We start from the raw sequence: 12,733 nt of genomic DNA, 5'->3' as shown, positions 1-12,733 counted from the left end.
TTATAGCCGCTTTAAGGAAAAGTTTAAATGATGTAGCATGGCCATGTGTTCACGACTGTTACAATGTTAAATTATTGAATTATTATTAGTGCTGCATTAACATAAGCAGCATAACTTTAACTACTTTTAACTGCTGTTTAATCTATAAAAATGCATTCTATAAACGGATCTTATGTTTTGTGTGTGAAATATGAATCTGCCATGTAGCTAGTAACCTGTCTTAAAGCTATACTCTATACTATACTATCCTGAAAGAGTTATCATTCCTCCTGTCCATGCTGGCTGCATAGAGGTCCTCACTTCAAGTGATTTCAATTTAAGTCATAAGGGTTTAAATCCACAGTCCCTGGCCTGTGCAAAAAATGAATTCTCAAGTTTAACTGAAGCTGATATGATGCTTCGGCAGACAGAGATAGACACGTTACAGCCTTTTTAATACAGCATTCCCTTTTCGTATTGCCATTCCTCCACCACAGCCTAACAAAGGCACACGGTCTGGGGGAACACAAAGAAAGGGAATATTACATTTAGCAGAATAACTTTGGCGGATGATCTGACTAACTCAGACTGCTGAAGTCTGAAGTCCTCTGAATGGAAACGCTCAAGTTAAGCCCAAGTACTTGTTCTAAAGTGCGGTAGCCTACTTGCGTGAATGTTTCCATCGCTGAATAATAATAATAATAATAATAATAATGTGGAGAAGGCAATGGACTTTAATTGTATGACTGAGCACATTCCTTAAAATGTCAGTGGGCCTATAAAAAGATGGAAAGTGTTGTTGAGGTTTTGACTGATTTAAAACTGTCCTGTGGCAAACTACACCAGAGAGCTGTTACCTTTGCAAACAGACTATTTCTTTTTTTTCTTTCATTAAACATCTCACTGCATGTATTTCGAACAATGCCTGATAGAGTTTATTCACTCGCTTATTTTAGTTTAGGTGAAAAAAAGTAGGAGAAAAAAAAAAGACTAAACACTTTGTTGAACTTGTTCATCAGTTTTTCCTCAAATATTCACCAACATGTCTGGAAGATTTTGGGCCATTGCAGGATTTGTTTCATCAGAGAAACACAAAAGCTACCACCCGCCCCCCCCCCCCCTTTCAGTTCTCACATAAGGATCCCATAAAGTTTCTTCGGTCCAGGCCCTACGCATGCGCAGTGGCAGCCCCGAGTAGCGTGTGTTGTAGTATTATTATTGTGAATGGGGGGGTGATGGAGGTGTGTGTGTATATATGTGTGTGTGGGGAGGGGGGGGGGGGGGGGGCGGTATTTTGGGTGTACAGTCACAAGAGCGACTCGACGGAGCCAGGAAGTAGACTGTTGATGCTTTCAAGTGCTCGCGGAATTGTCGTATTTTCGACTTTTGACAGCTGAGCTAGTCCGACCCGCCAAAGACAAAAACAGATTAAAGAGCTTTGTAGATAAATCGGCAACTGACGGAAACGTGAATTGTAACAGACGTTACATGTTGATACATGTTTCTAATTATTGATTGTGCCATTTTTTCCATTTCTATTTGCTTAAGTTTCAGCTATAAGATTAACGCATGTATATATACATATATATATATACATATATATATGTATATATATATATATACTACAACACGCATCGCTTCTGTCTGTTTGTTTTGCTGAATCATGCAGAAACTTTTGACTGATACACATATAAAAATGTAAATTAGGCCGCTTGCCAGACAGACATTTCCTCCCTCTGCCACCAGAGCACAAAACTGTGCCATATGATTCATGGCTTTAATTAAAGCCGCCAAATTATGGGCTATAACTAATGACATAAGCCTTTGTGCTTTATGCTTTATTTGTGCCTCTTGAATGCACGAAGAGTCTGCAGGCCTACTGGGGAGGAGCACTTGAAAGTTGCAGGTAGGCTGGAGACGCAGGCAGAGAGCGCTCGTTTGTTTCCACTTGCTTGAGATCACACGCTCGTCAAGAGAGAGAGAGAGAGAGAGAGAGAGAGATAGATAGAGAGAGAGAGAGAGAGAGAGAGGGAGGGAGGGAGGGAGCCACACGGTCAAATTGAGCCTTATCTACCGCGGTGGGTCACTTAATAAGAGCCATTTGGAGCCAGAGGCGAGCCGGAGCGCGCAGGAGCCGCAGCCAGAGGCAGACCATCTCAACACAGAGCAGCAGAGAGCACAGCGCTCCACACAGGGAAGAAAGAAACCCTCAGACGCGGAAGAGAAGTGGCTGAGGAGAGAGGCAGAGTGAGGGACGGACGGCAAGACAAAACAGTTGAAACTTTTACTCTGCGGGATAAAGAGAGACAGAGAGGGGGGGGGAAAGAAGGAGGCTAAAAAAAAAAAGAAAAAAAAAAAGTGAAAGTCGAGAAGCCGCGAAAGTGTTGGTCGAAGATGCCGCGGGTAGTCCCGGACCAGAGGAGCAAGTTTGAGAATGAGGAGTTTTTCCGCAAGTTGAGCAGGGAGTGTGAGGTGAGTGTGCTGCGCCTCTGCACGCTGGGTCCATTCTGTTAGACGGCGGAAACACAGACAGGGAGGGGGGCTGGTGGGGGCAGAGAAGCACGCTGGCGGGGTTTATTGTTTTAAGCTTCTTCATACAGGTTACTTCATTTAACTTCATAACTCAGCGCCCCCCCCCCCCCCCCCAAAAAAAAAGCAAAATAATCTACAAAAGAAGAAGTTGTTCCACTTCTTTCTTTCTTTCTCCTTCTGAAATTGAGGAAAATAGATTTCTTACTCTAATTCATCTCCTGTAATTTGCTCTTTTATTTTTTTTTTTTGGCTTATTTGTTTAATTCTGAAGTGAATCTAAAAATCAGTTTTAACTCACTTACCCTTCCCCTGTTTGAGAAGATTTGTTTTTTTTCTGATGAAGAGCAGAGACAAAGAATGATGCCTTTCGCCTTAAATCAAAATTCCTGTGGCTTATCTTCAAATTACAGACTACTGGTGGCAATTAGCATCCATTCATTGTCAAACAGCTCTGTTTGGAGGGTTTTATATCCCAAATAAAACACATGCACTATACTCAGAGCATATTACTATACATGTGATATATATGTGTGTGTGTGTGTGTTGTTTTATGGTTTGTGTTTTCTTTTCTCTGTAGATTAAATACACTGGCTTCAGGGATCGGCCCCATGAGGAGAGACAAGCTCGCTTCCAGAACGCCTGCAGGGACGGACGGTCAGAAATAGTGAGTTCAAAACTAGATGTATTCCCTTATTCTTTTGCCTTCTCCTTGAAAAAAAACAAAAAAAAACAAGAGGGGGTGTGTGGTGCTAATTGTTGATTAATATTTGACTCAAGGAGAGAAAGAAAGACAGTGTGCATGTGTGCGTTTATGTGAAACTGAAGATGTGTATTTTGTTGAATTAAACTCAAAGAAAGAAACGTTAAAAACAACCATCTGCTGCAGCATTAGTCTTAAGGCCGTGTCCATGTTAAGAGACAAGTGGCCTCTTATTATGAGAACACTGAGATCAGTTCACTTTGTGCAGCAGTGACAGTGGAGATACACATGCGAGCACCGTGTGTGTGTGTGTGTGTGTGTGTGTGTGCTGATGTTTTGATGTGTCCCTGTACAAGGAAGTAGACGTGCTATCAGACATGCGGACCCGTCAGGCTTAGCTTCACTTCACAGGCTCATGACTTCCCTCTTTATTCATGATTGTCTCAGCACACATGAACGCATGCCATCACACGGGCACCTCATGGTCACAGCAAACACTGTCAGGGCTGTAATTTGGGGCCCAAAATTGGTCACCTAACGTAAAACATCGCCTGTCATGTCTAATTTTGGAATAAACAGTAAACATGTAGTGAAGGAAGTAGACTTGCAGCGAGTGAGCAGACAAATAGAAAACACCTGTATGGTGTCCCATAATGCAATACAGCCCTGCTATAGATACTACCATCCTCAATCAATAGTACAAAATACTACTATGGCTAGCAATGCAATTTATTTTCTGTCCAAAAATGCCAAACATTCCCTGGTTTCAGCTTCTCAATCGATTTGCTGCTTTTCTTTGTCTAATGTGACAGTATACTGAATGTCTTTGGGGCTTTGGACTGTTGGTCTAACAAAATAAGCACCATGAAGGTGTCACATCGGGTTTTTGGAAATTGTGCCGGGCATTTTTCACTTTTATTCTGACATTTTATACACCAAACAATGAGAGAAAATAATCTACAGATGAATCAATAATGAACTTGATCATTAGTCGTAGTTTTGTTCAGACTTGAGTTTGTTTTTGCGCAGATTTAGTTCCACGGCCCGACTGCATTACGCTGAAAGGTGTTTCTCCCATTTCTGCTATAGTTTGTGGCAACAGTGTCACAAGTGGAAGCGTGTCGGTGTGCTGAATTCTGCCTCCCTGCATTTCCAAAGCACACTTCTCTCTAGCCGTGTCGCAAATGCGTCTGATCAGATGTCGAACGCTGGTATGGATGCCTCTCCAAGCAAACGGGCTGATGTGAGCTCTTGATGACCTCTTTGGTCTAATGAGAAGACCACCGTGTCGCAACAGTGCAGTGTAAAACATAGCCCATCACGAGGAAAAGTCCTCCATTCAAAATTGTATTTATCATCAGCAAAATGTGCTCAAAGCATAAAAGTAAAAGTACCCACAATACAGACAAAATGGTCTCTATTATTATTTTATATTATACTACTGGATTATTAATACTCATGCACATGTAAGCAGCATTTTAATATTGTAGGTGGCAGCAAATTGTAGGTGTTGGGTGGTTTCGTTTACTGGATAACAATGCATCATATTTTATACGCTCATTAAAGGTTGGTAAACTCTCAATCAAGCAAAGTCACCAGTGAGATAAATGTCCGTCGTGAACACACGTCTGCATGTTTTACTGTCTTCACTTCTCTTCAGGGGTGAACTACGTTTGTAGTGCGACTGAACCCACGTGACCTCTTTTTTTGTTTTCTCCCAAAAAATAATAAGTGTGGCGTTTGTGATGAGCAGTTTGTAACTGTAAAGTGAGTCGGGGGAAACTTTCCCCATTCTCGTTATGTGCCCACAGTCTGTTTAAAACCTCCTACGAAACGGTGTCCTCAACAAAAGGTGAAGTCAGGCGAAAGGCCTTTAGGCTGCTGGCACAAACACACACAAACACGGGGCAACTTCTGCTGTCTTAGTCATCCTCCAGGTATTTTTCACAAACATGCTGTCATCATTGCAGGAGGGAGGAGGAGGAGGAGGAGGAGGGGGCACATCTAGTTTTACCATCTTTTAGTGGGACATGATGCGTCTGTCTGTCTGTCTGTCCTCACTGTATTTATAAGCCTCTTCTGCTGTCAGAATTGATGGCCACGGTTTTAATGGTTTGATGGCAGCTGTGACATCATGCCGCTGATTTATCTATCGGCCAGACGCCGCTAAAGACCTCCTGCTATTTTCACGGTCAGTGTGAACAACAACTATCCGACACAATGAGACTCGAACGTGCTGTCAGGGAGCGCTTTTTATAGATGAGGCAGACGAACGGAAAACAGTAAACGGTGGGCCGTTGATTAGGTTGACACTGGATTTATGTCATTTTTAAGGGACCCCTCAAGTCAAAAACGTGTTTTGTTTATTGTTGCTTCAGCTGGATGTTTGAGCTTCACTGTGCAGAGGCTGTTTTCACATCCATCTGCGAAGTGAAAGGAGAGTTTCTCTGTGCTCTCCCTACAGACATGTACGCAGTGACATCACAACTAGTTTCTATTATTTTCATAGACTGCAGATTTTTTTTCATTGACAGAGAAGGAGAATTTTCAGCATGATTCAGCATTTTTTTTTGTGGGGAAAAAAAAAAAAGACATACCAGACTCAAATTATCATTCCAAACTGTATTTTTATATGTCTTTCAACATGTCAGGAGGGGGTCTCTAGAAATCTTTATCACCTTCAACAGTACAACAGTTTTCTCTGTATAATTCCAGGCTCTAATAACATTTTCAAAACGTGTGACCTCCACATCAAAATGTTTTCATTTCACTCACTGGTAATTTCTTATATATTGTATTCATTCAGTCAGTTTACAACAGATTGTTATAGACAGAAGAAGCTGGTCAAGTAAATAAATAAAAGGCCTGTTAAAGTGGGCAGAAAATAAAACACAATCACTGTATTATATGCATATGTACAATATTAAGTTAATGTATTCCAACTGCTAAGTCAGTGCAGGAATATTGTCTAAATATTTTTCTCTTCATGGTTCTGTCTTCATAGTTTTATTCTTTTTTAGAGTAGTAGCTTTATTAACAAAATGAATGTATATGCTTTTATATTCTATATAGTTCTATATTTATATTCTATATTCTGAATGTTACCACAAAACAAACAATAAGGAAAAACAACATATAACACAAGCCAAAAAGCAGTGCATACAAACGTGTCATTTTACTTTGTATTGTATTTCTAGGAATTCCAAATCATCACACACACACACACACACACACACACACAGATGTGTATCTCGGATCACAGGACGACTCTAAAATGTTCAGGATTGATCTGATAAATGGGACAATAATTCAAAGTAAATTATCTTCAGCTCGGCTCATTAGAGATGAGTCGCTTTCTCAACTGCTATTGATTTTCATGCTGCGCTGCTCTCTCTTCCCGCTCCTCTCTCTCTGTCTCTCTGCCTGTTCACTCTCTTTTATTTCATTTCCTTTGCTCTGTTCTTCTTTGTCTTGATTCTCCTTCGTCATCTCACTTCTATTCCCTCTCTCTCTCTCCCTCTTCGTCTGACTTTCTTTTCCTTCATCGCGCCGTCTTTACCCCCGCTGTCTTGTTTCATTTCTCTTCCTCTTTCTCATTTCCTCCATTTCTCTCTGCCTCCCTCTCCTTTTCTTTCCCCCCCTTTGTCGTCTCAGTTTCCCTCCATCTCTCTCCTCTCTCTGCCCCCCCCCCCTTTCTTTTTTTTTTCTTCTCCCGCAGTAGTAGGCAGCAAATGAGTATCAGATGGTTGTAATCCAATACTTCAAATACAGCAGAAATGATGACTCGGGTGTTCTTTGAGCTCTCGTGTGTGTGTGAGGGACATGCTTTCTCTTTGTGTGTCCGTGTACACGCTTGGTCATTTTGAGCTTCCTCCTCTCTTTATTTCCCTCTCTTCTCTTCCATTCGTTTTTCCCTCCCTCGCTCTCTCACTGTCTGATGAGGGACAGATCGGACAGGGTGCATAATTCATATGCTTCCAGCTCAGTCGCAGCCCTAATGCCCTTAGTATTGATCTGTCTCAGCAAACACAACACATCACACACGCACACACAAAGACAATAGACACACACACACACACACACAGATACGCATAACAAACAGACATTTTCTAACTAGATTTTCTGCCTCTCTCTAATTCATTGCTTTCTGACTGCAACAGAGAATGCATTCTATTGATTTTCATTTGATTTGTGTTTCTGTATGTGTGTGTGTGTGTGTGTGTGTGTGTGTGTGTGTGCATAAGTGTGTGTGTGTGTGTGTGCTTCTCTTGATAGGAATGTCTCCCATTGGAGCAAGAAGCCATTTTACAGAAATCAAAAAATGAGGAGAGCTACAGTGTGATGTGATTATACGTGTGTGTGTGTGTGTGTGTGTGTGTGTGTGTGTGTGTGTGTGTGTGTGTGTGTGGAGAGTAGGCCAGTGGTTCACTTTGTTCTGAGAGGAGAGCGGTTATAGACTAAGAAGAAGCAGAGAGAGAGAGACGCCGGACGAACGGGTTAAGGAAAGGAGAAAAAGAACAACTCTGATGCAGTCTGTCAAACTTAAACTCTTCCAGGCTTCGAACCAAAAAAGACATTTAAACTTATTCCAACATTCTGCTGCTCAGCTTACTGTATGCACGAAACTGTGAGTTATATGTTTGATATAAAACAAGCGCTCCAAAAGGGTACTTTCATGCATTTGGCGGACACAGTAAGAGAAGAATTACAGCTGCAAGGATTAGTCGATTGACAGAAAATTAATTATCAACTGTTTTCATTTTGAGTCACTTTTTAAGAAAAAAAACCCTCTCTGGTTCCAGCCTATGAGGATTTGCTGCTCTTCTGGGTTTTATATCATTGTAAACTGAATATCTTTACGTTTTGGGCTGTTGGTCCATTATTACACGTCACCCTGGACTCTGTGAGGGTCATTTTCACTATTTTCTGAAGTTTATAACTTTTAACTGTTAATCGATGAACATAATTGTTAGCTGCGGCCCTAAAAGGCTCAATTGATGCTCACTTAAGCACCCTTGTCTTCCAAACTCCAGGCATCCACTTTGTAACACTTTCTGTTATGAATAAGTGTGTAAGTCAAAATAAGTGGGTGATGTCTTCTATGTTTTCTCAGATTGGTCAAAGCTCCTCCAGAACCAGAAGACATTATACAGCTGTTTCTATAGACTGTTTAATATCCCCCATAATAGTAAACTGACTTTGACACGCCTTTTTTTTTTTTATCAATAATAAACTGTAATGTGAGAGGGTCATTCAATCACACCCTTCTCTGCAGCTTCGTACGGTGCTTTTGGCCTCTTTCGGCTCATTGTTTCGGTTCTCCAACTGTTCATAGACTGTGTTTGAGTCTCACAACTCTCAGCAACAACCACACAAAACTGTGAGCGTCCCTTTCCCTGCTAACAAGCTCAGACAAGCAGCTGTAAACCACCTGCCCAGCATGAAACCACAAGAAACAAACAGGCAGCCAGTGAAGCAGCTCAAGAGACAGACATTGTTCGCAGGAGCTGGTGGAGACCAAAACAGAAGTAAAATTTTAGTGAGTTTCAGACTTGTGTAATACTCTGCATCTGCTGGATGGATGTGGTGTAGATGTTTACTAAGACATTAGCCATAACAATTTCAATATCCAATGGTTTATCAGCTTGAAGCGTGTCCTTACTGACTTTATACTCTCTCTCTCTCTCTCTCTCTCTCTCTCTCTCTCTCTCTCTCTCTCCCTCTCCAGGCCTTTGTGGCTACTGGTACCAACCTCTCTCTCCAGTTCTTTCCAGCCAACCTGCACGGAGACCAGAGGCAGGTTCCCACGAGGGAGTATGTCGACTTTGAGCGGGAGACAGGAAAGGTAGGACAAGTGCAAGATATCCACTCACACCCTCAAACACACACACATTTGTCTCTTCTGCTCTACACCTGTAGCAGGTGCAACACAGAGACTGGCAACAGTGATGAGAGATTTCCTGTTTTCTGATTAAATGTGTCGAAAACGCGTCTTAACCCCACCAAACAACAGCTGACAAAATCTCTTATTTCAACATGAGTTGGATTTGAAAACATCCTTGACATTCATCTCATGCTTTAGTCATGTGCGCTTGATTCATCCAACTTTGTTTTCACACGTGACGATGTGAAAAATAGCTTTTGGAGAAACACATGCGTGTGTGTGTGCGCTCTTTCGCTTTCTGTTCCTCTTCCTCTTTGTTTTATGAAATGAGAATGTCAGTCCAGACACACACACACAAAAGACGAAACACTTGAAATGTTGAACACATCCAAGCCAACTACCCATGGCAGGATACAGATTGATTTGTGTGTCAGGTTGTACACAGGGCCGCAAAGACAAATTAAAGTTACAGTTTGTAATCAGCTCCCTGTTGTGCAAAGCTGAGCCTTTAAACCAGTGTGTGCTGGGCATTAATCGCTCTGCGGTGCCTTTCAAACGATGCTCGCTGTCTCGTACCGTCCACCAAGCATTGTCTAAAACGTGGTGAACCTGTCGGTCCCAGACGTGAAATCACTGCTGAGCCTCTTGTCACACTACAGTAAGTTGATGAAAACTATTATTTGCTCAGTAGCGCTTGTGCTTGATAAAAGTTAAACAACTTAAAGAGCTCAGAAGATGTTAGTTTGCTGCTGTTGTCAAGGTGATATCTTCTGTACAGTGCAGTGGTGCTGCTGCTGTTCTGTTTATGTGAATGTTAATTGTCTCCCCTGGCGCTGCGCCTGGACTTTGTGTGTGTGTGTGTGTGTGTCAGAAGGCCCTCCACGGACACTGGCTAGCTGAAATGAATGCTGGCTGGCGGCTCATTAAAAATGCATTCTGGGGAATCGATGGACCTCCATGCCCCAAGGCTGACGGACTAATCTCACACTGTTAATTATTTAACACAAGTGCCCTGATGGTTGGGAACTTTGTGTGTGTGTGTGTGTGTGTTGATGGGCGTCAGGCATTCTGCAGAAGAGTTTCTGATGTGGTGTGTGTGTGTGTGTGTGTGTGTCAGACAAAGAGAAAAAAGAGACGGTATGTCTGTGTATGGCAGCAACAGAGAGTTTGGGGTTGTGTGTGTGTGTGTGTGTGTGTGTGTGTAAGACGATACCGTCTTCTTTGTCACCTCAACGGTGCTCACAGATCTATGACGTTTTAATGAGGCTAGGTGTTGTCAATGTAAAGCTGTTTCACAGTGGTTCTGTAGAACTGAAGCAGTGCACACACACACACACACACACACACACACACACACACACACACACATACACCCGTCTGAGGATCCAGATAAATGTGCTGACAGTCTACTCCTTTCATCCTTATTCATCTTTTAAACTATGAAACATAAGTCATGATACACCAGCATAGCGACTCACAATAAGTCACAGATCGCTGAAATGCTCTTTTCATGCAGCTCCAACAAAAGACACAAGTATCAGGTTTCAGTCTTTACTTTCATGTAATATTCATTTGTCTTCCACTTGTGTAAGAACAAAAGGACAGGCGAGTGCAGAAAGTGGTTTCCTGAGTGCAATGTGCAGTAAAAACAAAATATTGTTGAAAAGAAAGAGGACAACTTCACTCCGTTGTTCCAGTGCAGAGCCTTTAATTGTGTACTGAGTGTACGTTCTCTGCTGTGTTTCTCTACCACGACTCCAGCTCTCAGTTCACACACAAAAACAAACACAACGAAACACACACACACACACACACACACACATACACACCCCGCCCTCCGATCCAGCCGGACCTCCCTGTAGAATACAACTGTCAGGCCAAGGCAGAGATCTTGTGTACGTTGCAACTTCTTCTCTTAATTACTGTCACAGCTAAACCACACACACACACACACACACACACACGTCTGTTGCCTGGTGATGTTTTTTTTACATTTTTATTTATATCTCATTGTTATTGCATCCGAAATGTTTTCTGTAAAACCTGAAACTGTTCTACAAATCATCCTTTTTTAATTTTAATTGTCTACTTTTTTCAATTTTTCAATTGTTTGTTTTATGCCAGACATGTTTCTTTATAAAACACTTCAAAACGAGATTAATGGCCAGTTTCCGTACAGCGTAACACTGGACATAAATGTGAATGACGGGGCAAAAATAATAGTGACGTTTGCGGTCTTCACTCAGGGTGGGCAGTTAAAAAAGAGTCAGGTCTACCAGGTTTCTGTTTTTGCCCCTCTTTCTTTATTTTTGATTACTTTTCGCCACATATTTTCTTTCTTTCAGCCTCCCGTCTTTTCCTGTGTTTGTTATTCTTGTGGCATTTTATGTGAACATCCACACTAACCCCTCCATCCCTCCCTTCTTCACTCTTTCCGTTCCTTATGGGGTTTTTTTTTTTCATTTTTTTTATTATGCTTACATCCTCGTTCCCATCGCACATCCCCCGCTCCCTCCTTTTATTCTCCCCTCCTTCACTCGCTCCTGTCCTCCCTCCATCCGCTCTCCCCCTCCGTTCCTCTCCCTCTCTCCCGCCTTCATTTCCAAACACAGACGGTGCCAAACCAAAAGGGTAGCACAGCGAGGTTAAACTTGGCGACTGAATATAATGTGTGTGTGTGTTTGAAAGACGCAGAGAAAGAGCAGAAGTACAGGCTCTCAGTGTCGTCGCAGGCTAATGGGAGCCAGCTGTGGACAAGGTTAATTTTAGCGATAGCAGCTAACTTGCTAGCAAGCAGCATTAACCCAGCCCTAGGCATGAGTTGTAGCATCAGCAGCTGGTTTACCAGCAGCCTTTACGGCAACAGACTGATGTAGTTTGCTCAGTGTTTAAGTTTTGTAGCTGAATTTAAACACTGGATGTAACTCTTCCCACAGAGGCGGATGATGGTATGCCCTGAATTAGTTTCCCGCTGGCAAGACTCTGTGTGGCACCCGAATCCGGACTTGTCTAGGTGGGCTAACTATGAAGCATTATGCATTTAAAGTCTGGTACGGTTCTGGTGACCAGTTGAGCAGCCATTGTTTGACCAGATTTGGTTGGAAACTGGCTCCAGTAGCGACCGTTTGCTGGTGGAAAAGTCATATCTGAGGAAGTGACTTTAGATGAGGTTGAAACCACATGAATTACTCTGCAAGTTTTTCACTGTTGAGGGTTGTTTTCTTCTGTGTGTGTGTGTGTGTGTGTGCGTGTGTGTCTGCATGCTGATGAGAAGGCGGCGCCAGACTGATTTCTAAGCCTTCTTACACACACAAATCTACACACACAAACAAATAAACAGTAAACAAAACCTAAAACAGAGAAAAGAGGTAAAAGAGGCAGAAAGAGACAAACAGAGATTGGTGGTTTTAAGGATGGGGGGGGGGGGGGGGGGGGTAAATGAGAAGCAGATGAGTGTCCGTGAGCTACATGATGGAGGGGGGTGGACTGTCAGGGAGGAGCTCAAACACAAAACCCAGCACAGAAACACACACACGTGTTCTCAAACCATTTGCTGTGTATGCATGAAGACACCATCTTTTTGTTTAATTTCAGCACCTAAAAAATGTGGTTCAGACATTCATGTTCCTCTCAGAATG

The 12,733-nt window shown here is 42.4% G+C and overlaps 1 protein-coding gene across 6 annotated transcripts in view; it reads left to right on the top strand.

The window, feature by feature from the left end:
* Positions 1-2,058: 2,058 nt before the first annotated feature.
* Positions 2,059-12,733, top strand: part of cbfb (core-binding factor subunit beta) — a 29,211-nt gene continuing 18,536 nt past the window's right edge. For 5 of the 6 annotated variants that reach the window (XM_070907451.1, XM_070907449.1, XM_070907447.1 and 2 more), the window contains exons 1-3: positions 2,059-2,451; positions 3,089-3,175; positions 8,940-9,056. In XM_070907451.1, the coding sequence (XP_070763552.1) occupies positions 2,374-2,451; positions 3,089-3,175; positions 8,940-9,056 (282 nt within the window). In that variant the 5' untranslated portion in view covers positions 2,059-2,373. The remainder of the gene's footprint in view (positions 2,452-3,088; positions 3,176-8,939; positions 9,057-12,733) is intronic. The other variant, XM_070907452.1, reaches the window with a different exon arrangement.

The sequence above is a fragment of the Enoplosus armatus genome, chromosome 6, assembly GCF_043641665.1.
Source record: "Enoplosus armatus isolate fEnoArm2 chromosome 6, fEnoArm2.hap1, whole genome shotgun sequence".
In the NCBI taxonomy this organism is placed as follows: Eukaryota; Metazoa; Chordata; class Actinopteri; order Centrarchiformes; family Enoplosidae; genus Enoplosus; species Enoplosus armatus.
Note: the sequence above shows the minus strand (reverse complement) of the source record. Positions and strands in the feature narration are given on the sequence as shown.